We start from the raw sequence: 24,477 nt of genomic DNA, 5'->3' as shown, positions 1-24,477 counted from the left end.
CACGTATTGGTTTTCCAAGATACGCGAAGGACAGGCCTTGGATTCATTCATTCATCATTCTTTCTTTTCTTTCCCTTCTCTCTTTTTCTTTCTGATGCAAACGTCATGAACTACTCGTGCAATCTTTGTAAATTTGTATGCGTTTTTGAATCAAAAACCATGTGATCGTCACGAAGATTCTCAGAAATCCACAGAATGGTTACCCCAGCTAGCTTAGCTCCATTCAATCTAAGCGGGCCATTTTGGAGGGGTCGGATTAATTTGAGCCGTTTGATTGCAATTCTCTATGTCAATGATACGTCAAGTTGGGTCAATCTATATTTTGTGTCTAAATTCTTATTCAAAGGTCTTTATTTTCTAATTGTTTAAAGGATGGATGGAGGATATGCATGGTCACAAATTTGGTAATCATGAAAAGGATCTTAAAGATTCGTTTGGATTTTGAGGTTCATGGAATGAATTTTGTACAACAAAAAATGTGGGAGACAGGAATCAGAGATTTTTCTTCAATCAGAGATTTGTTGTGTGAATCTACAACTACAACACATGGGTTAAAGTCACTGGGGATATAATTACAAGCTCGTTGTTTTTCCATATGTCACTTCGAATTGCCATTTTGTTTCAATTGCGTAAGTACATGTTCTCAGCAAATAAGAGGATAAAGTGGAAAGCAAATTCAGAACAATTCTACTCTTTACAGGATATAGATTCAGTTTACCAACCATGCATTATGACCTTCAGTGTACATACTCATAATCACTCAAGCACCTAAGATTTGGTTCACATTCTAAGTAACAGAGTCAAACATATTCTGCGTCAGTTAGAAAATACAAGCAAATACCTCTCTTAATTTGAGACATTTCATTGATATTTTGAAATTTTCAATACCTTTTAAAAAGAAAAAAAAAATAATGAGGATAGTTTTAGAATAGGTGAATCAAGAATTTGGTTGAGTGATTAAGAATCAGGTCGAATCTACTATTCTCGACGGAAATCCATTAGATGGCCACATAGGTGAATCAAAAGAGTTGGTAGTTTTAGAATAGTTTCTAAGTACTCCAAGTTGTGTTTACACAATAGAGTATTTAGTGTGCAGGCTGATCCCATATATTAGTATTTATTCTTGGTAAACTGTTAGAAGAATAGTCTCAAAAAGACTAATATCAAAGGTTGTGACATTTCGACTAGCAAAACGAGATAATATGTGTGGGTTTCACCCTCTCGTCTTAAACTCCTCCAAAAAAAAAAAAAAAAAAAAAAAACCTCGTCTTAGAAAAAAAAGAAATGGACCCACAAAATATTTACCTCTACATGTTTACGAGTAAGCTTAAGAGTTCACAAATGGAACATCAGTGTCTAATAAACAACTTTTGAGTACTTTGCATGCATTTATAAAAATATAGCAAGAAAACAACATCATGCCATGCACACGCGAGAATCTGTCAGTATTAATTCTGGTGGAATTTTGGCGCTGCCTGTTTAGTTGTTTCATGGCGTACAAGTTTATCATATTGATGCTTCATTGCAACAGAAAACACACGTATTATTTAGAAGAGAAAGAACCGTCTAGTAGTGATTTATTAATTATGTACTATTTTGTACTTATAGGATTGCTTTTTAGTCAGGTTGTACTTATAGCCAGAGATATTTCCAGGTCCTAAGCAAAGGTCGATTATAATTAACAAATATGTATGCCCCCATTAATCAACAGACAAATCTTTGACCTAAAGATCTCCCAAGTACAAAAATATATTCTATGTTAGCATATAATTCACCAAGAAGAAATTGTATGTACTGTTATATTATCCTATTATTAAGAAATTGTACGTACTATAATATACCCTATTAAGAATGTAATCTTGACCCATGCATGTGCACCATGCTTAATTTGATTCTTAACCTAAAATGATCCCTAATGAAGCTACATGCATAATGTTATTAATCAAATCACCACTAAATAGAAAATATATAGTAGATACTATGGTTTATTAGTTGATATATAGTGTGTGTATAAGTTGATAGGTTGTCAAGTTAATTAGCTTACTGTAGATTTTCATGAAATCATGAAAACAACTATATAAGCTGTCATAAACCCTTGCTCATGCCCAAACAATGATAGAAGACCTAAATACCTAACAAAAAGGGATGGGAAAAAATGGCAGAAAAGGTTGGTTGTATTATTTGAGTTTGTATTCTTTTTTATTTGGAGCCTAGATCAGCCTAATTAAAATACATTATTGCAGAAGTATATATTTACTAAACCCTAGCTAGAAGGCAAACGCACACTATTTAAATCTAATATTGGTGACTTTGGAAACAATCTTAATCATTGCAGAAGTATAAAACAAATGGAAGCAGGTGAATACATATAGATCGAGTACTTTAGTGTCTACATGTATACATAGGTGAAACTTGAAAACTTTTCTCCTTTCAGATCGATAAACACGTCCATCAAGAAATACATACAATTGATCACGATTATATTTGGGGTAAGTAGTTCTAGCCCCGTGAAGACTGCTAACTCGTGGCGTTGTGATTGTCAAAAGAAGTAAAACGTTTTTTTTCTATGATAAAAGTGACATATCTTATTGTAAGGATTCTGGTTGATTTTCTTGTAGGACTTTAGTTGCTTGAACTTGCCTAGAATTAACGTAGCATGCATTGTCCCGAATCTCATTGATTGAATTGCCAAATCCCATTGATTGAACTTTGATGGTTATGTTGGGGACAGTATATGAAATCTCAGTATAATAGATCTACCCGTTGCATTATAATTAAGTAGAATCAGAGCCAAATAAAAATCAACTGTGATTAGGTCAATCAGTGGGGATTAGTATTTGAAAGCTCAAGTACGATTTTCGTGGCTGCCAAACTGTTGTATATATTACACTATTACAACGGAGAATACGTGGTCCACTTCTATGTGTAATAGTATTGATATTGTCGTTGCTTAAAAACAAAATAGACGTATGAAATTTTATTCGGTCTCTTAATACATGAGGATTAAATTGCGCACCTATATTTTTTGTGTCTCTTTTTCCTTCTTAATGTAAGTTTCTCTTTCCATATATTTAGTTTGTATCTAGCCACACAACCCAAAACTGCTCCATAGTTAGGCAAATCCTGAATTAGGGCAGATCTTGAATTAGGTAGGATCTTGACTTGACCGCAATGATCTTGAGCTTGAGCCTAATTCCCTTTAGTCCTAAATCTTCTGGATCCTCTGTAGGTACGGTCTTGGAAATATATGACAGTATTCAGCGTTTATATTAGTAGTTGGAGTACGTATAGCATTGTACAAGCGTCATGCATGACTTTTGGGTTGAACATTGAGCTAAATCTAAATCACTGTCGAGCAGCTTGATATACATGGAAGTTGATCCATCGACGAAGGTCAAAATATAAACCTTGCACAACTGTAATGACCCTGACGAAGTAGCTAGCTATGTTTGGTGACAACTATATTTCACCAAATACATATAACATTAATTAATGTATTCGATTCATACTTGTCCAGCTAGATATGAATCTGGACTATACGAAGTTTGTCAAATTGTGGACTTTGAAGAGATCTCTTCTCAAGATTTAGGGTATCTGTTTTAACAACGAAATGGCAATGCAGTATACACTGAGTTTCTGGATGTCATCCGTACACTTGTTCATCAGATGCAGAGAGAGAGAGAGAGAGAGAGAGAGAGAGAAGGTTTTGCAGACAAAGATGAACATGACCCTCGTGGGGGGGACTAATCTAAGATACTCGAAATCTTTATAGGGATCCAGGTCAAATAGAACAACAAGATCACGTGGTCCAATTTAAAGAAACAAACAAATAGCATTATATCCATATAGCTATGCTAGCTAGCAAGCTCTCATGTACTGCAGTACTGCGATCATCATCATATATATATATATATATATATATGAAGGTCGACCTGGATGCGCTGTAACTGTGATGCATAATAGAAACTACAAAACTCTGGTTTTTTTGTTGTGCAACTCGATCCAAGTCATTTGTATGTGTGGTCAAGCTAGAGTACTGAAGCTAAACTCATGGAGTACGTTGAGAATGAATTGAACTGTTATACATCTATAGTACAAACTACAAAGATCTCGTTGTTTCATTGTGTAACTCGATACAGATCATTTGTACGTGTGGTCCAGATTGTGAAGTTAATCTCACGGAGTTGAGAATGAATCGATGGTTAAGCAGGTTCAAAGATCAGCAATGCAGCTCTTTGGCAAATTTAGGGAGTGCCAATATTAAGTCAGTTGTTTGGAACAAGTTCATAAATGGTTCGATCGATCAAAACAAAAATAATGGGGCAAACCAAATGCCTCAACTATTAAGTTTATACATTTCGCAATTAATAGAGATGAAAAAATCATAAATTCATTGATTATCATAATGATCTCGTGGAATTAATTAAGAAAAAGAAGATGTGCACACATGCGTATCTATGGCATTATATATGCACTTTGGTGTGTATAGTTTGACAAAACGAACCCATATCGATCATGAGCAAATTGCAGGTTAATTTCACCATGATAGCTCCAGTCCTTTGATACAGACGTACGTACTGTCTGTATTATGGAGGTCCTTTAGGAAACAGTGATAATTGAGAGGGGGGCCAAGAAGGAGAAGGTATATTCTTCAAGATGGACCCCATATCCTTTTCGGGATTCTCTGGTTGGATGGAAGCTATAAATGGTAATAGGGTTTACTATTTTAATTACGACGTACAGTCACCTAAAGGCTCATATTACCCGTGATGTACGTGGTTAAGTTTGAGAACCCTGGCTACAGCCTACAGACTCTACATTAATTATATCTCCGTACAAAATAGATTTTTTACGGGAGGTTATTTTTCTTTGGGTTTCATAATGTGATTAATTCGGTGCGTGCCTACGTAGTACCAAATGGTAGTACAAATATCTTTTTCAACTTGTGATGAGAGAAACAAACATAAAATTTATGTACTATGAGTTTGAGAAAAATTCTCCAACCGGTACCGGTGCTTATATGCTGGATTTCCATAATATCGATTGATCCCCACCAGTCCAAGTGTAATAGGATTTTTCTTTTAATATGAAATACTATGCGGTTATGGCCTATAAGGTTTAAATTAAGTTTAACTCATAGGTTTAGGGTTTTGCTAAAACTTATTAAGTTATGTAACTCGATCTACATCTTAAAATAATCGTATATATCTCGGATAAATATCAAACAATTTGTCGGATCGATACACGACACTAAAAAATTCCAACGTGATATATCAAGTTAATTGTTTTGGGAGATTATCTAACTAGGGTCGTGGTAATAAACAAAATACTTTATTTGGAGGGTATGTTGATGAATCATTATTTGTCAACTAATATATTTATGGTGAAATTTTCTTGCAATTCAAAGCATGCATGCATGTATGTCAATCAACAATCTATTATATCATCAACAATCAAGATCTAGCAACCTAGCTAGGTACCACATATACAATGGTCCAGAGAGTCAGAGAGAGAGTTGTTTCTATCATGTCAGAGAGAGAGTCAGATGGTACTAAGATACTGTCATATCTTAGTATGCCCCCCCTGGCATCTAGGATTCCTTCTCTCTCACATGTTCATGTCATATATGCCATATTATTTCTCTCCTTCGATCCATCTCACCTATCTGCAGATTCTATTAATCTCGTGTCTTGTCGATGGACTGAGATTTTTTCACTGATCAATCGAGTTAGCCACTTGTGATCGTGTATGATCTGTCTATCTCAAGTGTGGACTTTTTAGGTCAGACATGTTTATCCTGTTACTATTGTGTGCGACCAAAGCAATCGATCAGAAAGTGATCAACAATATATTGGAGAGATGTGTATGACTAATTAGATGAATATAGTACATGCATAAAACTTCTACAGAAGAGAGCCTCTACCATACACCACATTATCGCACATACTTCATGTGGCTAATATAAATCTGCTTTATTCAGCTAATCTAATTGCAAGAGAATGTAGAAAACGATTATAATTTGATGTATAAGTCGCTTTATTCTTGTGATTATCAAACAAAATATTTTTAAAATAGACCATATGTACTCATAGTTTGGGAAGCATGTATGGTACTGCTTCTTCATATATAAAACAGTATACAGGGGTAACTTCTCGAAATATTTTCTATTCACATAGAATAAGTAAGAAAATACATGTATCGGTCTTCCTAACACATACACACGTGTGTGTATCAGTGGTGTTCACTAGGTCAATTGCTGACCAAATAAATTGTGTTCAATCACTGCTGGTTGTAAATTCAATGGTGGAAAACAAAATAACTTAACTTAATAATAATTCTCTGCACCATTGAATTTACATGCAAGAGTGGTTGAACACAATTTATTTGGTTAGCAATTGACCAAGTGAACATTATATATACATCTTCATGTTTTGCCAATTTAACCACACAAATTGTCAAACGAGTATGAACTAAATAGTTTTCATCAAAAGATCTACCACATTAATATTAATGTGATAGTCTATTTAGTATTTACAATACAACAATTCAGAATTCTTTGTAAAACGATGTGAAATGACTGAAATCACATTGATTAGGCTATTGATTGTACATATTAATATTACAATTACCAACTTGCAAATACTAACAAAAAGACTCCCAAATTAGGCTCTATCTATTTCCAAAATGATTTCACATGCTCGAGTAGCTAGTACATAAATAGAATGATTTTGAAACAGATTCTGATTACCCCTCTTCTTCAATTGTATATTAAGGTCGGACAAATGACAATATTAACTGTCTTCAGGGTTTTGAGAGTACGTTGAAGCCAATGAGAGTTGGGTACAAATTAATCAAAGAATTAGAATAAGGTGGGACTTGTCATATCCATTCCAATTTGCATGGGTATTTTATTAATTTGCCTGGTGGGAATTTATGTTATATTGACCAGTCCTAATCCTTTTTGAGCTAGAGAGAAGTTTCTAGCAGACAAGAAGGTTGCGATATTAATAAGCAATCAATTATTATTCAGAGTTTTTGAAGGCTATTTGAATAATTTGATGTGTGTAGACTCTGACTCTATTTACTTGGTCTTAACCATCATCCCAAGCAATAGAAGCTTCTTCTTCTCTCCCAGCTGGTCTTTGCAGATAGTGCCAATTTTGAAGATAATCCCATCAGCCAAGACCAGGAAATTTCAAAATGGAGCTTGATGTTACCCTTGGTCCTCCTTGTTGTGTCTGGGATCGAATCTAATCCATTTTTGGCAGCATATGGTAATTAGAAATATATAGTTGTGCGAATTGGATATTCTTTAGAATTAATGAGCACGACAGATCTTAGTCACAATGATTTCATCAAATCTCTAAAATCATTCTTTAAACGAAAGTTCACCTAAGCGATGTAGATAGTAATAAACAGAGACTATTTCTAAAATTAAATTTAGCAATTTTTACAATCAGAATGTTTGCTTTAAATCCTTGAACAAATTTTATATATAATGTTTGCTCATTAACTATGAACATTGATCACAAGTTTCTAACTAGAATAATGTTAGGTGAACAACTTTTTGGATACCGCCTGCATCGCACCTTATGTGGCAACTGATGTGGCTTCGTAGTTGGAAGTAGATGTAAGACTCCTCACAGCAACCTCATTAATCCAAAAGAACGGCATTTATATAGACTAGTAAACATCATCGATATACCAACAATTGAAACAAAATCTTATTGCTTATGGAAGCAAAATCTATTTTTGTTGTCATGATGAAAGACCAACGTACGATTCTCAGATGCTGCAATATTTCAAATGCAAGATTTGCTCAGATCGATTGGAAGTTACATGCATGATTTTAAAACATCAAATATTATCTGAGGAAATCTACCCTTGTTGGTCAAAGTTAAGCATTGATTTTGTCCCTTGAAAGACCAAAGATTCTCAGATGCTGCAATATTTCAAATGCAGGATCTGCTCAAATCGATTGGAAGTTACATGTATGATTTCAAAACATCAAATATTATCCGAGGAAATCTACCTTTGTTGGTCAAAGTGATTAAGCATTGATTTTGTCCCTTGAAAGACCAAAGATTCTCAGATGCTGCAATATTTCAAATGCAGGATCTGCTCAAATCGATTGGAAGTTACATGCATGACTTCAAAAACATCAAATAATGGAACGATATCTGAGGAAATCTACCCTTGTTGTTGGTCAAAATAATTAAGCGTGTTGATTCATTCAAATTCGATCTCAGAGTAAGTACAAATTAAATCAAAGAAATTCCAGGTTATATATGTTCGACTAGTTCACTATCAAGGTTGAAGGGGATGGTTTGTGAGCTGAACTTGTGGTGTTAATCGCCGCACCATTTTCTTTAATTAAAGCGTGTTCAAACTTCACTATTTCACTCTTGCAAGGAAAAAAGAAGAAAAACAAAGCTTCACTTATTTACTATACTTAAAAGAGAATGAAGATGATTAATAAGTTAGAACATGCATGCACTAGGGGGGGGGTCTGCAGGCTGAAGTACTCTGAACCAGGCTGTTATACTAGACTTAATAAGATAGTTAATGACCATATATGGTTGAGAGAAAGTGACAACAGAACGCGCAAATCCAACCTTTAACTTAATAGTGATTCATTAATCATCCACAAAAATACAAACTAGCTAGTCTCCTTCTCATGATCAATGTGGTGTCCAAATCATGGCAAGTGATCTTCCACTGTTAATCTCAGATATGCGTTCTTGTTCTTGTGATTCATTCTTTTAACGATTCATGGACTATATTCGTATGCTATTTTGGAATTCTAAAATCCATGATTACTTTTTTCTTTGTGATTAATCATTTTTCTTCAATAAATGATTGTACTGTATTGCCTTTGGGATTTTTATTGTGGATTAAATAGTGTAACGTAAATATTACTTTCATTATCCCATATTACAAGATCGATACACTTGTGTCGGTGAGCTGTGACCTGTTGGTAAATTATAATTCCAACATTGTATAGGTCATGGGTTCGATTCTCACTGACATATGTAAGAGTGGGGTGGGTTAAGGGTTTTTTTTTTTTTAAAAAAAAAAAAAAAGATCGATACACTTGTACATATGTTAATCATTATGTGAATTTCAATTTTTTTTTATTAACCAAAAAAAAAAAAGCGGGTGTCATAATATAGCTAGCTTATCAAACTATTGCTACCATTTATTAAAATTTGCACAAATAACTAAACATGTATATTAAACCAAGACTGAACTATATATTCAAGATTACAGTCAGAGAGCATGCACAGCTACCCCAATATCTACTCCAACTTTACACTAGCTAAATTACTAGCCATTGAAAACCCTTTGTCCCGGGTTTAATATCTTGTTTGGATCGTACTTAACCTTCATTTTCTGGAAACTTTGCAATTTTGATCCAAAATGGTCTATCCAATCTTGCTGTATTTCATAATGGGGAAGGTACTGCTTAATCATAATACCAGCATCATTACAAAATTGTAATATTTCTGCATTGACTTCATCAAATCGCTGCCACTCTGTGAGCCCACTTGAATGCAAAAGCGCCACAACATAGAACACATTTTCCTCTGGTATAACTGCAGACATTTTATCGTCCCACCTGAAAAATTACACATAAAACAAATATTTTGTTACAATAGGAAAATAGAAAGAAGAAGATAAATGCTTTACCCTAGATCTGACCGAAGATAAATGCTTTGTCACTAGAGCTAGAAGCCACCACATAGAATATACACTCACTTGTTTCGGTTCAAGGGGTAAATGATGACAAGTCCCGCCGGAACCTTTTCTTTCAGAAGAATGCCTTTGAAAACACCAGAATCAAAGTCTGCAATTCGTGATTTTGGTACGAAAAGATTTAGCCATGGATGAGCAATATCCCACAGACCAAGTTGGCGGAGCATTTCCTCTTCGTTATGCACTCTGTTCAGAAAATCTATGTAGGATACATCTTGCTGGTATATAAATCCGGGAACGTAGCTTAACCCATTGAGCAATAATCCGACCACCTATAAAAGAAAATATATTAATTTCAATATATCAAGCAAACGATTATGTTAGGCTCTCTAACTTAAACATTTGTACTATGGAATTGGGCTGTATAATAGAGAAGTTATATATATATGTTGCCCTAAAAATCAGTATCCCCTAAGTGTCTATTCCACAGACACACCTATTCCTCTTGAAGTTTCTCATGGATTCTTAATTATATACCTCAAGTCTCAAACTTCATCTACATATCATGAAGATAAGACCTCATTCAAAGTTATTCATTTATATAAATTTTGTTAGTTCTCATATGTCCCGTAAGGGTTATGTGCAACTACTTTAAAAACTGTAATTTCCGAAACATTAGGTTATTATGTGAAAATACAAAATAAATCTCAGGACAAGTCTGCATAAACCTAATCGAATTGAAAACACGATAACCAATAAAATTATAATCAGAGCAAAATATAGAGACCATAAATACAATTGACCAGACAAAAAAGAAGAAGATAAATATAGGTGATGATAGTGGGAAACAGAGACCACAAACATGATGATAGTGATGATATACCTTTTGTATGGTATTTTGAGCTGTATCATCATAATATTTGGCTAGTTCTATGGTGTAAAGGATGCCGTATTTGTTTAGTAGAGAAGTTATTCTCGGTTGATCAGATACTGGATAGAAGGAAAAATCTACAGGACCCTGCTGCATTAGAACAAAACCTTCTACATAATCAAAGCCATTATTTCCCTTAATTCTATTGGTTGAGATCAAATGTTCTTGGTCTTTTGAAAATGCAGAGAAGTCGTTGTAAAATAGTCGTATCCATTTAGCCTGCCAAAAGCAAATTCACCATGCACACTTCAATAATCAGCATAACAGCATTAGCTAAACTGAAATCCTATTTTGAAAATAATAATAATAACAAAAGCATGCAAAGACGTATTACCCTTTTGGGAGCTGACCGTAGGGCAATTCTTGCTCTGGTTATAATGCCTACTTGGCCTAAACCTCCAAGAGCCGAATAGAATAGCTCAGATGTCTGGTTTGAGGAGCAAGTTATTAAATCCCCTTTCCCTGTATAAAAAGAAAAAAAAGAAAAATGTCACATACATATGCATATATATAACTGTAGTGTAATCTCCTGAATATGCATATATTTAGATAAATTTTGGAAGTTAATGGGAGGTGAAATATTCAACACGCAATTGTTCAGGTATGTTTTATTTGTAGTTATTTCATTGAATACTAATGAATATGCAAGGCTTGCAAGGCAATGAGGTGGATTAGGAATTTCAATTAAAAGTTGAATGAGAAAAACATTAAATACATTTCATAAAGAAAGTAAGTCCTAAAAACGGAAAAAGCAAGGGTGTCAATATTAGCTTCCAATAAATTCAAAATGATTCAGTGAGATAACTTTACCAGTTACGACATCCAGTTCATACACATTGGTGATCTGAGGACCAAAACGGAACGTTTGACCGCTAATGCCGGCGTTGCTGAGCGTTCCACCAACGCTGAGGTAGAGGTAGTCCGTCCACGAAACCGGTGAAAGGCCACGATCAAGTGTTGCACGCAACACATCGATCCATAGCTGCTCACCACCAACATCAGCATATGAACCCAAAGAAGTGTCCTCCGAGACCACAATTCTCGACCCCATATTGCTCAGAGTTGTCATGTTTATGACAATGCCGCCCTGGGTCAGGGCCTGTCCGTGAACGGAATGGCCCTGGCCTCTGGCGGCTATGCCGAAAGGTGTAGAGCCATTGTTGGCGAATTGCAATAACGTTGCTATGTCGTTTGTTGAGTTTGGATAGAGAACTGCGGCTGCGAATTGTTGGACAATATGGCCATAATCTGTAGATGTGGAATTGATGGACCGGCTGTCATTCTGAAGCTTCGACGCAATGTCGTCCGGTAGTCCGAGTTGGCCGGTAATGGCGGCGGAGAACATCAAAAACCCTAGGAGGAGAGGAGCCATGTGTAGGGTGAAGAAGTCGGCCATTTTTGTAAGAGATAGGTGAGTGAAATAAGAGGGGGGGGAGAGAGAGGTGGTATTTATATAGACAGCTAATTAAATTTAGGGTTCATGGCGTTAGCTAACGTTGTTTAGTGGCCGGCCAACTTGGTATGCTTTTCCAAATGTACGCAAGGAGAAGGAGTACTAATTCAGATCAGTAACTTGCATAGCAGCTAGCTTTTTCGAAGTTACGTTAAGGGGTAAGAGCCTAAAAGTAGTACTAGATATTGTTTCTCTTCCAAATGGTCGGTTTGTATAGCTAAGCAGCGTAAGTTAATTACTTTGAATAGGTACTCACACACTGCTAAATGTGTATTATAGTATGATAAAACATTGTTTTACAAGCCAATTTGACGACGACTTGTATAACACACATTCATGAGAGATCTTCACTTCAAAACACTTGCTGAATCTTAAAACCACTACTATCCTTCACCATTCTCAAAGCAGCCTCAGGCCATTCTCAAAGCAGCCTCAGGAAATCAAATACATGTTGTCAACCTAAAAGCAACCTCAAGAAATCAAATACTTTTATACAGTTGTCAACCCACCTAAAATAAGGGCTATTGTTAGATTTGGTTATTTGAGGACTACAACTCTAATGTCCCCTCTAAGCGATAGCTTCAATAGTTCACTGAAAGCCTTACTTTCGGGTTTGAGAACCAATTTAGAGTCGAAACAAGACTCCGGTGTGAGAACGAGTTTAGAGTTAAACATGATTGAGCCGGATCCTCTTCCGTCACTAATAGTTTGATATAGCTTATCCTTTGTAAAAAATTGCTCAACTTTATAAGTTAAATAGCAAATTATGTATGATAAATTTAAATAAAACAACTTATTTCAAAAGTTACACCATTAACTTGCTGCTCATAAAAGTTGATAAAAAACAGCTTTCATAAGCTAAAAGTCACAGCTGCTTATGGCTTAAGCTAAGCTATCTCAAATTGGACCTATATCAAAAAGTTTCGGTGAAACTTCATAACCTACACTCATCTCATGTAGGCCTCATCAAAAAGCCCGCGGATCAAGTGGGCCGATGGAGGCCCGCCGGCCCGTAGGGCCAAAAGCCCGGCCCAGCCAGTTAAAAAGCCCGCCTTGGTGGGTAGAGGGCCGGCCCTTCAAAAAGCCAGCAAAAACCCGGCCAGGCCCATAGGCCCGACCCGCTAGGCCCGACCGGTAAAAGCCCGCTAGGCCCGGCCCGTAAAAGCCCGTAAACTATTATATATGTATGTGTTATATATATATATATATATATAATATATATATTTATAAACACACATATATCTATATAAGTATATATATTTATGAACACACACACACACATATATATAGATATATCTAAATATACAAGACCGTTCTGAAGTGGACGTCCGCACTTCGCTAAAGTGCGGACGGCGACGCAGCGGAGGCGTTCTAGGCGGCGACGGCGGCGCGCGGCTTGCAGGAGGGAGGCCGGAGGCATCTCGGACGGTTCTGGGCAGCGTTCGAGGTCAGAGGAGGTCGGGGTTGCAGGTTCTGGGCAGCAACCCAACTTGCAACTGCAGGTTTTCTGAGCAGCCCTGCAACGACGTCGCCTGCGACTCCACGGACTGCAGACCTCTCCGCCCGACCCCTGGCGTCCTTCCGGCAACCCCCGCCGCTCCGTCACGCCCCGAGCCGAGCTGTAGCGTCGTTGTCCGCACTTTAGCGAAAGTGCGGACGTCCTCTTTGGAACGGCTCCATCTATATATATATATTAACACATATTCTATATAAAAAAGTACGAGAACTTCCACACATATATAAACACACACACACACATATTCTTTTTTATATATTTATATATATATATATATATATATATATATATATGTGTGTGTGTGTGTGTGTGTGTGTGTGTGTGTGTGTGTGTGTGTTTATAAATATATATTCTATATATATAAATATATGTGTGTGTGTGTGAAATATATTCTACATATCATGACGACGGTTGACCAATTCGATTGGATTCGAAAATATGGTGAAATTGGCTAAATTTTTTATCACACTCATAATTTATTGTAATAATCTCATCCAACGGCCAGTTTTTCCATTTTTATTGAATTGATAGGGGTTGCTCTTTAGAGTGTATGATATATAAATATAGGTTTATAAGAATAACTAAGTTTGACCTCGTTGATTGAATTCGAAACGAGAACCAAATTGGCTGAATTTTTTACAACCACCATAAAACATTACAATCTCTCCATCGAGCGGTTGGTTTCTCTAAATTCATTTTCTACTTCATGGTTGCTTTAGAATGAACCTCAACAATTTAAATGCAATGTACAAGTCATACAACTTTAGGAGGCAAATTGATATAGGCCAACGTCTTTATAATTAAAATTGAAATTTTTATCTTATGTACACGCACATCCATCGATAAAATATTTACAGACGTGATGTGAAAAAATAAACACGTTTCGCGGTCGTCAAGCCATCGGTCAACCAAGAAAACATACAAGTGACGACGGTTGACCAATTCGATCGGATTCGAAAATATGGAATGGCTGGAAGATTGACGTATGAAATGAAATCATTTTGTAACACAAAAATTTGCATATGTTAATGGTTCTCCATTTGCTAGACTCATGGAAAGTAAAAGATTACAGGCAGACGCAGTCTGCAACACAAGGATAAACTGTGATATTGAAGTCACTGCTAGGTGAAGTGACACACAAACAGAGTAACTGACACGCAAAATTGCCCCCATGCAACACAAATTATAGATCCTGAAAAACTCAAAAAATATACTGTTCTTGCAACCAAGATACAACACTCTTGAGAGGGGCAAAAATCTCACTGGCCGGAGTGTTGGAATGTCAGGCAGCTCTTTACTTTGAGAGCACACTGAAACTGGTTAAAACTCACACCAACAGGAAGAAGATACCATGCTCCAACTTATTTGTGTGCCATGAATACCATTTAAACAGCTGGAACCTTTCTGCCATCTTCAATAAAGAAAATTGCAGACTCTGGGACCTGGAGAAAGGAGGAGAAGATATGATCTTAATTTTATTTTGGCCAAACAAATTAAGCACATCTTCCAACTTAAGAAAAGATCTAATTTTACTACACAAGTTGAATACAAACACATAAACATAGCTAGAAATAACAGAGGGAGGAGGGAGGAACAATCAGATAAAGAACATCTTATCTTTGAGTGTATGTTCTTTTTCTTGGTCTGATAGTAGTTCATGTTCAATTCAGAACAATCACAGTCCAGAATATATCTCTACAGCCAAGAACTTTACAGTTTAATCTGAATGATAACTTAAGCATTATGCATACTCAATCCAACCAGCCTTGTATTGTTTTATTCGTTTATTTTTTTTGAAGTCAGAATGAAAATGCAAAAAGGAAAAGAGGTACGGAGAAAAACATAGATTTCAGAAAATCAGGCCAAACCTAGAGCACGGTAATTGGTTAAAGCATGGTTTTGGCCTTCTCCACCATGGGAGATATACTTCGTACATAAACAGAACAAAGCATGCAACAATAATCTTGATATGCTGACAGTTTATAGAGAAATCGTTACTAACAGTTCCTAATATGGGTGCTACCTCATGGAACCAGGCGTAGAAAATAGAAACCAAAGACAAAAGTTGAAAATGATAGCACCAGCAAAAATTCAATACGCCGCAAAACTAAATTTTGGCCACTGTTTATATATTGTCATGTTCTACTTTCTTAACTTGTTATTAAGATTGTATAGTTAATGAGCCACATATGAGGCTTTGAAGATCCTACTGAAATCATAGAACAATACTAGCATCCTCATTCACTCGCTTGGACTACATAATACTCTGCTTTAGCCTAAATTCTTGTACAAAAATCCAAAGAGAATAACTTTCTTGGGGAAATTAAGGAACTTCTGCTGTTTAAATAAAAGGACAATATGTGTAGTAGCTTACATCAGGCCAGGTGTCGGTAATGAACTCCACAATGTCATAAAATATATCCCCTTGAACATCAATTTGGTCCTTCTCGGTTGGCCCCTGAGGAAAAAATAATACCAAAATGTAAGGACATAGAGCTAAGCATATTTCAAAATCACTTCTTAAACTATAGTCACCTTAACAACAGAAGCTCCTGTAGCAAATTTCTTCCCTAACTTCTTTGAAGCATCACTAAGTTTGACACCTGAAATGTTACCAAATATACTAGTTATGGATTGTTTCAGCAAAAGACTCTGAAAACAGAAAAACAAAGGATTTAAACCAGTAGATTGCTCACCAAAAAGCTCCAGTCCTTTGACAGTTGTGATACATTTTCGCTTATTGCGTGTAACCTTTTCAATAATAACCTCCAGCTTCTCCTATAGAACAAAAAAAAAAAAAAAAAAACATCAGCAAAATTTAATCATCGCAATCTAAAAGTTCTCACAACAAATGCTGCTCATAACTACTTCACCCTGCAAATCTTCTTTTCACTTATGGCATCGAATAAAGTGTTATAAAAAATCACCTTTTTCTTGACCTTCCCACCCGGCAGACGCTTGACCTCTTCTTTAGGCGCTGAAGTTCCACCACCAGCAATCGAAAACGTATTATTACATTCTCAATTCACACAACGCAAAACAAAACGCTTCCAAATAAAATTCATAGATGCTTAAATACTTGTTCACTACACATACAGAGAGATATACATATCCATACACATACATACACACACACATACAGTATAAATACGTATACATCTATACATACGTATAATCATACCTGAAGAAGCGGTAGCTCCGTCGCCACTTCCGAAAGAGATACCGGTGGCGTTCAACTGATCGGCTACTCTATCAGCTTCCTTCGCAGTAGCATCTTCACAATTAATAACCAATATATTCCATTAAACACCAAAAATTAGCGGCGATTAAAATCAAATTAGTGAGATTAGGGTTTGAGAGATGAAGTATGAACCTCTGACGAGATCGGGGTAAAGCTCCGGGGCGTTTTGGACCAACCAGGGCTTGCATTTCTCGAAATCGGGTCCGAATTCACAGTACTCGGCCGGTAAACTGCAGACCGCGCAGTACAGGACGCGAACCGGTTGGGGTTTTCCCGCCATCAGAGCTCGACCTCAAGCCCCCTTTCTTCTTCTCCTTCTTCCTGGCTCGCCCTCTCTCCCTCTCTCCCTCTCTCTCTCTCTCTCTGTGTTTGGGAAAGTTAAAACGCTGCGTTTCGACTACGCAATCCCTGGATTGAAGACGGTGATGCAGGTTTTCGATGACGATGGGTTATATGTGTTGCTCTGAAGTTGCAGGCCCAAAAAGAGCCCATTCGATTTTTTTTTAATTATTGTTATTTATTCTTAAGATAAAAAAAGGAAGGAAAATAAATTTGAAAAAAAAAAAAAACTATATTAACTAACTACAGTTCATTATTCAACTTTGGCAGAAACAAACACCATGCTGCTGTAGATTATAACACACAATTTTTAGCAGAAATCACAAGTTCTTATTTTCTCTTTAAAAGATTTTCACTCTTAAATGAGGATTTTTAAACACTTCTCAAATTGATAATTTAAAAATTTAAAAATTATAAAAATTATAAAATAATATATTCATTCGAGGTTCTGTTGTTTCCTCAATTAGAACATGTCCTAAAAATAATACTCTGTGAATAGTGAGATTAATTTTTTTAATAGTATAGGGAGAATCTCAAAAATAAAATAAAAAAATTCAAAATTTTAGCAATATTTTTTCACTGATAACCTTCTTGGAGTGTATTATTGCCCTTGACCCAAATTTCTACTTTAAGATTTGTGTACACGGACAAAAATTCTAGACTAATTACTCCATTAAGTTGAGCTGTTTTGTTTTCCACCCTTAGATGTAAATCTAAAGGTTATTGAGTATAAATTTTTTGGTCAGCAACTGACCAGGTGAACACCACTGTTACTCCATTTGAAGTATTCAAATTTTTTTTTTCTATAAAGTCTCCCAAGGAAATTTGTTTTGCTTCATCAGAATTAAGAAGCATTGGAAACCCTACCGTAGAAATTGGGGATTTCAAAGGCAACAAATATGCGTTATGCAAATCCATTTAAATTTTATATGCCAACAAAATCTGATGTTGTACGTTGAAAGGACTTTAATTGCCTCCATATTTAGCACCCTATTTAAACCCTAGTATTGCAGATTTCAGTGTTCTCTGTCTCTGCTAATCATGGATAGGGAGAGTTCACCATCACCTCTAAATCAAGCTTGTGCTTCTTGCAAGCACCAGAGAAAGAAATGTGACTCCAACTGTGAATTGGCTCCATACTTTCCGGCGAACAAGTACCATGAGTTTCAGAACGCTCACAAACTTTTTGGCGTGAGCAACATACTGAAGATCATAGCCTCGATTGAACCACATAAAAGAAAAGCTGCTGCTGAATCCATACTCTTTGAAGGGAACGCGTGGAAGAGTGATCCTGTGCATGGTTGCCTCGGTGTGATCAAAGATCTGACAGCCCAGATGTCCTTTCATGAAAAACAACTCAGTGTTGTGAATCAACACCTAGCATTTCATAAGGAGCAGCAAAAGAAAAAGCAAGAACAAGATCAATCTGATTTTCTCAATGATGAGCTTCCTGATCTAGTAAGACCCTGACTTCACCTTTGTTTTGTCGTCACAATTTCTCTACAGAAAAATATTTTACATAAAATATTAATTTTAGATTGCAGAAATGCAAACTGTTCGTAGTACTAATTTATTAGTATTTTGTGAGTAATATGCAGCCCGATGAACTAATGGAAGACATGAAAATTTTTGAACATGGACACAATTACTGGTCAAATTTGGTCGGAGCAGATGGGGAGAAGCCCTTTGACATGGAGCACACAGAAGCATTTGATAAGGAAGTAAATCCCCTTACATATTTCAATGGACAAGCTGGAGAATGCAGGTTTGAATTATGAAACTGAAAATATTTCTGAGCGATCACATAATTAAGTGTCACATGAATTGTAGATTGATGCCATAATTTGAGAAATATATGCCATAGTTAATTTCCCATTTTACAATATACTTATGGAGATGAGGCCTCCCAATCCATTTTGAATTAATGATAAAAGAAAAAAAAAACAATTAATCTTCTCTGATAGCATGGTTTGGATTAATGTTCTCTCATGAATTAATAATAATGTGCAGTACTGCTGCCCCAAAGGCCGAACAATGCTTGGAGTTTGTGAAGAAAGAAAAAACTGAAGATGAGGCCATACCGTCCACAACACACAAGAGAGACGCACATCAAGAATGAATTTCAGTTGATTGAGTTGACTGTCACAGATTCAGCTGATTGAGTTACTTGAAAATAATGTTTGTTCTTGCATTCTTGCGCATGACCCTAATTATTGCCTTCAGATTTTTAAGTCTCAAATCAAGACTTAATTGGAACCCATTTTTAATAGATTATTATTATTATTATTATTATTTTTTTTTTTTTTGACTTTGTCAAGGGGAACCCAAAGGCTTCCTAGGCCCAAGATAAACCCCTTCGGCGCATGTGAAATGGTCCAACTGTGCATTGCAGCACAGTGCCTGGCCGCTTTAACAGCTTCGGGGTTCGAACCTAAGTTGGGGAGCACACCCAACTAGGCAAGAACCACTAGGTCACTTGCAGTGGTTCATTTTTAATAGATTATGATCCACCTGAAAACCACAAATGAGAAAGGAAAGGTTTAGCTGTCTTGCATGCCTATAGATCTATCTTGGAAAATAATCAATTCTATTATTAAAAGCACAAAAAATTAAGAACATACAATCTGGAGCGGCCGTTTTGAGCTGGGCCTGGGCAATGATTTTTTTTTTTCATTTTTTAAGAGAAACAGAATCAAGATCTATTAATATAATGATACTTGGGAGTTAGAAGAATTCAAAAATCCCTCATATTACATCTCAATGATCGAAAAACTGCCGATAGTAGAGCTAACAAAAATAAAACAACCAAACTAAAAAATGTAAAAAGCAAAAAGTAATAAAATCCTACACCTATCCAACCCTAAATCAAAGCCACTGACTTGACAAACATTGATGCCTAAGCCTCATGGTGTATATCGTCACTCATCAACCAGCAAATAGCTACATTGAGGGCAGAACGTGATGTGGATAATTATTCAAAGCAAAAGAAAACAAACTGGGCTCTGCCACACCCCAAAAACCACCACAGGCCCGATCCAAAAGAAAATGAAGTAAATGGAAGGCCCACTGTTACAGACCCAGCCCAAAACCCTAGTTCGAAACTAGGGTTTCCCGTCAAGAAACCTGGAGACAGATCGGCCAACTCCGACACCTCCACCAAAGCTTGGCCAGTATCAATCGCCATTACCAACCCAGCCCACCGAGTTGTCGTCATCCTCCCCTCTCCCCTAGATCGGCTTGTAGTAAATTGTCGGAAGAGCAGTGACCAGTCACTAATCCGATGGCCGGCCATTGTCCCCCACTCCCCCACCATCACCTTGGTCTCAATGGAAAGAAGCTCTGCCCCCAACCTGGATTCACTCAAATTTGATCAACAACAAAAGTCGGAAGCCGCCTTCCTTGGGACAACACCAATCTCCGACACATAACTTTTACCCTTACCTTTAGGTTGTCACAATATATGCATGTGCTTCAGCTTATCCTGACATGTGGCTCAACCAATGGCGGATCCAGGATTGAAATCTTGGGCGGGCTAAGATTTCGTAAGCTACTCTAATCATGAACTCAAGCTTTTGCCATTCACTTTGTGTTCCAGTTCGTAGTTTCAATTCACAGTGTCATTCACAATTAAACAAACAAACATAAAGAAGCCTCCTGTTTGAAGCACAAAGTTCATTAGCACAACACTTTAATTAAACCCAAACTTGATTAGCACTTTAGCCGAGCATCGTTATACAACTTGATTAAACCCAAACTTGATTACTCATTAGCACAACAATTGCTGAGTTTATACTTTAATTAAACCCACTAACCTTGATAAGTATTGAAATCAATTAAACCCACAACAATTGCACAACAGAAAGAAGAAAACTGAATGAACTGATCGACCTTCAGACCTTGATAAGTTTTGAAATCAATTAAACCCACTGACCTTGATAATGATAAGTATTGAAATCAAATAATCAATTAAACCCACAACAATTACATAGCAGAAAGAAGATTAGAAGAACCACATCAGTGCATCACATTTAACCCACATCAATTAAATAATAAATTGCAGAAATGAGACTCACATCAGTGCATCACATTTAACCCACATCAATTAAACAATACATTGCAGATTGCAGAACAAGGAGAGTAGGAGACGGAGACTCGGAAAGCAGGCTGCATACCAGATAAGACTTGATGTCGGACTCTCTGACTCTCTGAGAGAAGTGGAGAAGGGAGAGCCGCATGCGGCACTGGTGGAGGAGGAGAGAGTGAGATTGTGAGAGACGATTCTCCAGTTCAAAACTTCGAATAGCTCAATAGCCCGCACTCCCCCATAATCGATGAGTGGAAGCATGAACCAGAATTTGCTTGAATCAAGAGGTTGGAGAGGAAATTAAGAAATGCACGCTTATCTGGAATGATTTTTTGATGAGATTGTGGCTTGGGAGAATCCGAGAATGGGAGATGAGTCATTCCTTCAGGAAATTGAGGCTGGATCTGAAATTGACGGAGACATTCTTCAAACTGTAGGGAGTGGAGAGTTACTTCGGCTGGGCTGGGCTTCTGGAGTCTGGACTATGGACAATACCCACTTAAAAAAAAAAAAAAAAAGTATACATCTAATTTTTTTTTTGTGCCCAAAAATCTCGGACGGGCCTAGTCTGTGAATAGATCCGCCAGTGGGCTCGACGATAGTGGCCTTGTAGTAATTCTGTTACTAGTTGATTGGGTTTACTATAAATACCTTGCCCTAATTACATTGTAATCAAGATGGTTAATTACATCACATATATACAAAAAGTTTCTACTTTTCTCTCTCAGTTTCTCTCAATTTCTTCAAGCTTGGTCTAGAGCTTTCAACCACCACCTAGCTGTGCACCCGGATCCACACCCTCAACCGCCTACCGCCGTGATCGGAGCCTTGAAAACCATCTCAAACCTGGTTGAGCCATGTCGTTATCGTCTCGCCGCCGTTGCCTGGTCTGGGGACCACAAGGTCGCCGCCGCCACCACGAGAACCCTAGGTTCGGCTCTCAAGGTCGCTCCGTAAACCACGGAGGCCTCCAACTCTATCGATGGGCCTGGGCAATGATTTTGGTTTTCGAGTTAATGCCAAATTTGAAATACCAAAATCCAATTCAAGGACAAGGATAAAAATAACCAACCTACATATGATATCTTCAGAGCGTGCAATATATAGTCACCCAAAGAGAAGCCGAGTACAAAAAATGAAGCTCGGATCCTACATCCACAATTTTAAAATATCAGAAGCTCTTAGATTCATCGGTCATATAAAAGGTAGAACCTGTAAAAAATCGAGAAAATCAAGTACGTTATTGATCAAGAAAGGCAACAAGAAATACCAAATTCATGATTTCCTTAATGTGACGAACACAAGTACGTTACATTGTAAGAGAAGATAGAAAAAAACTAAATTGTAGGTTAAGATCGATAGAAGAAACTTTATACTGCAATTAGTAGGATCAACTCCTATAAATGGCAGAAGGTAGTTCACCATATATATACGTTGTGGCTTTGGCTTCCACTTCATTCACCAGCAAACCAAAAGATCATCCAAGTTCCTAGAGTAACGAGAGAGATAGAACATAAATTTGGGTGTAGCTATGGCTAGAACTGTTTTGAGGATGGTAATTTGGGTGAGCATGCTTATGCTTGTTCTAGCTCGATATGAACTTGTTGACGACACAGTGTATCCCAAAGATGAAGCATTTGATCTTCTATTCTCCAATAATGATGAGGCCTCATCATCATCAACGGTTAATTTCAATACCAGTGATAATTATCCGGTGGTTCCAAACATAAACAAGGGCGCAGCACCATATTGTTTAGTTAGGTGTTTTTCCGACTGTGTACCTCATCTATTGACATTTCGAGACTGTTATGATCCCTGCGTTGTGAAATGCCAGATAGACACTCCTCCAGCAGCTCTGCTAGATTGACGTTTCAGTTAATTAGCAGGGATTATTGCTGTCTGTTGCTGCACATTAAGATAAGAAAGGAAGGAAATAATCTTCATCTATTGCAACCTGTTTGGGTTGGTATATGCTGCCTTAAGGGACGAGTTAAAAATTCTTGCATTTGCAGAAAAATGAAAAAAAAGGAAGAAGAATTATTCATTATTGTATATTTCCCTACCTTTGTAATAATTCCAATAAAAAGTTAATGGTAAGAAACTAAGAAAAGAACTGGTCTTTTTCATTCCTAATTTCTTTTTTCTTGTTTTGCATAAGAAAGTACAGATCTTTTTTTTTTTTTTTGGAAACATAAGAACAGATCCTAGTACTTGTTGAGAATGTGATAAAATATAACTCTCAATTTTTTTTTTTTTGAGAATAAATGTCAACTCCATTAATAATAAGAAAGATTACAAAAGACAAATGTAGAAATTACATCATAAATGAAAATTACAAAAATAAAACATTGAACATAAAACCTAGCAAAGATACGATTGGATGCATTGGGTGTAAACCGTGCTACGTGAAAAGTTACTAATAGTATGATCGATCATAACAGGGCAATCTTCTATCAAAGCAACCGGTGGTATGACTGACCAAGCAGAGTCCTCGTACATCTTACGTCGAAAAGAGAACAAACTTCCACCTAAGTTATCAAAAGTGTGACCGACCACTAAAGGGCAATCTTCTAACAATATAACTGGTGATGTGACCATCCAAACATTTTCCACTTAAAAAGTACGCTAAACAAAGATCAATGTTTCACCAAAGTGACCTATGAAACAAAAAGATGAAAACCAAATAAAAATCAAACTCAAAGCCCATATCCAGGCCCAATACCAAGTCCAAACCTAGACCTGACCTGTGATCCAGATCCAGACCCAAATCTGGATCCGACTCGGATCCCAAATCAGGATCTTCAAACCAGTCTGCACCATGCCGTCGCGCGGCTTCTTTAGCCCAGAAAAGCTTCCCACCATCGGCTCAACATCTGGCGATCTATCGCCCTCTGCACGCCTCCAGATGCAACCCATATTAGCCTTCCAGACGCAAATTCAGGTCACCGGACACAACCACGACCAGGGACGAGGTTCCCTGCCTCCATTGCTGGCTGACAACCGCTCGACCTGCTCACCACAGCACGCGTCCACCATACTACCCCTATCCACCACTAGAATCGAAAATCTATTCCACCATCCGATCCTCCAATGGCTTCAAGAATCACAGTAATAACTCCGTCGGAGGGAAGAGAAACGAGGCAAACAACCTTCGCCGCTACACCGTATCCCCACCACGCCACTGGAGTCACCCAAGTCCTCCATATTCATGGAGGAA

General features: G+C 37.0%; 3 protein-coding genes across 3 annotated transcripts; 1 reads left to right on the top strand and 2 right to left on the bottom strand.

The window, feature by feature from the left end:
* Nucleotides 1-9,327: 9,327 nt before the first annotated feature.
* LOC133733905 (cytokinin dehydrogenase 2-like) lies at nt 9,328-12,023 on the bottom strand. The gene is made up of 5 exons (XM_062161588.1): nt 11,438-12,023; nt 10,962-11,089; nt 10,580-10,846; nt 9,760-10,028; nt 9,328-9,619 (listed from the first exon to the last, which is right to left on the bottom strand). Exons 1-5 carry the CDS (start codon nt 12,021-12,023, stop codon nt 9,328-9,330), a joined length of 1,542 nt encoding a protein of 513 aa, XP_062017572.1.
* A 2,557-nt stretch (nt 12,024-14,580) lies between these two features.
* On the bottom strand, nt 14,581-17,263 carry LOC133727079 (translation machinery-associated protein 22). Its single transcript, XM_062154707.1, has 7 exons — nt 16,970-17,263; nt 16,778-16,870; nt 16,524-16,573; nt 16,293-16,374; nt 16,132-16,199; nt 15,971-16,054; nt 14,581-15,038 (listed from the first exon to the last, which is right to left on the bottom strand). The coding sequence occupies exons 1-7, from the start codon at nt 17,115-17,117 to the stop codon at nt 14,982-14,984; spliced, it is 582 nt and encodes a 193-aa protein (XP_062010691.1). The 5' UTR covers nt 17,118-17,263; the 3' UTR covers nt 14,581-14,981.
* A 954-nt stretch (nt 17,264-18,217) lies between these two features.
* Nucleotides 18,218-19,295, top strand: LOC133733825 (LOB domain-containing protein 22-like). Its single transcript, XM_062161494.1, has 3 exons — nt 18,218-18,634; nt 18,775-18,941; nt 19,187-19,295. Exons 1-3 carry the CDS (start codon nt 18,218-18,220, stop codon nt 19,293-19,295), a joined length of 693 nt encoding a protein of 230 aa, XP_062017478.1.
* The last annotated feature ends 5,182 nt before the right edge of the window (nt 19,296-24,477 follow it).

The sequence above is a fragment of the Rosa rugosa genome, chromosome 1 (genome assembly GCF_958449725.1).
Source record: "Rosa rugosa chromosome 1, drRosRugo1.1, whole genome shotgun sequence".
NCBI classification, from domain to species: domain Eukaryota; kingdom Viridiplantae; phylum Streptophyta; class Magnoliopsida; order Rosales; family Rosaceae; genus Rosa; species Rosa rugosa.
This window is presented reverse-complemented; position numbering and strand designations above follow the sequence as displayed.

Coding starts and splice junctions, on each gene's coding strand:
- LOC133733825 (XM_062161494.1), top strand. CDS start 18,218: ATGGATAGGGAGAGTTCACCATCACCTCTAAATCAAGCTTGTGCTTCT. Junction 18,635..18,774: donor ATGATGAGCTTCCTGATCTA/GTAAGACCCTGA, acceptor AGTAATATGCAG/CCCGATGAACTAATGGAAGA. Junction 18,942..19,186: donor GGACAAGCTGGAGAATGCAG/GTTTGAATTATG, acceptor AATAATGTGCAG/TACTGCTGCCCCAAAGGCCG.
- LOC133733905 (XM_062161588.1), bottom strand. CDS start 12,023: ATGGCCGACTTCTTCACCCTACACATGGCTCCTCTCCTCCTAGGGTTT. Junction 10,029..10,579: donor CTCAAAATACCATACAAAAG/GTATATCATCAC, acceptor TTTCTTTTATAG/GTGGTCGGATTATTGCTCAA. Junction 9,620..9,759: donor TACCCCTTGAACCGAAACAA/GTGAGTGTATAT, acceptor GTAATTTTTCAG/GTGGGACGATAAAATGTCTG.
- LOC133727079 (XM_062154707.1), bottom strand. CDS start 17,117: ATGGCGGGAAAACCCCAACCGGTTCGCGTCCTGTACTGCGCGGTCTGC. Junction 16,871..16,969: donor TTACCCCGATCTCGTCAGAG/GTTCATACTTCA, acceptor TTAATTGTGAAG/ATGCTACTGCGAAGGAAGCT. Junction 15,039..15,970: donor TTACCGACACCTGGCCTGAT/GTAAGCTACTAC, acceptor TCCTTTCTCCAG/GTCCCAGAGTCTGCAATTTT.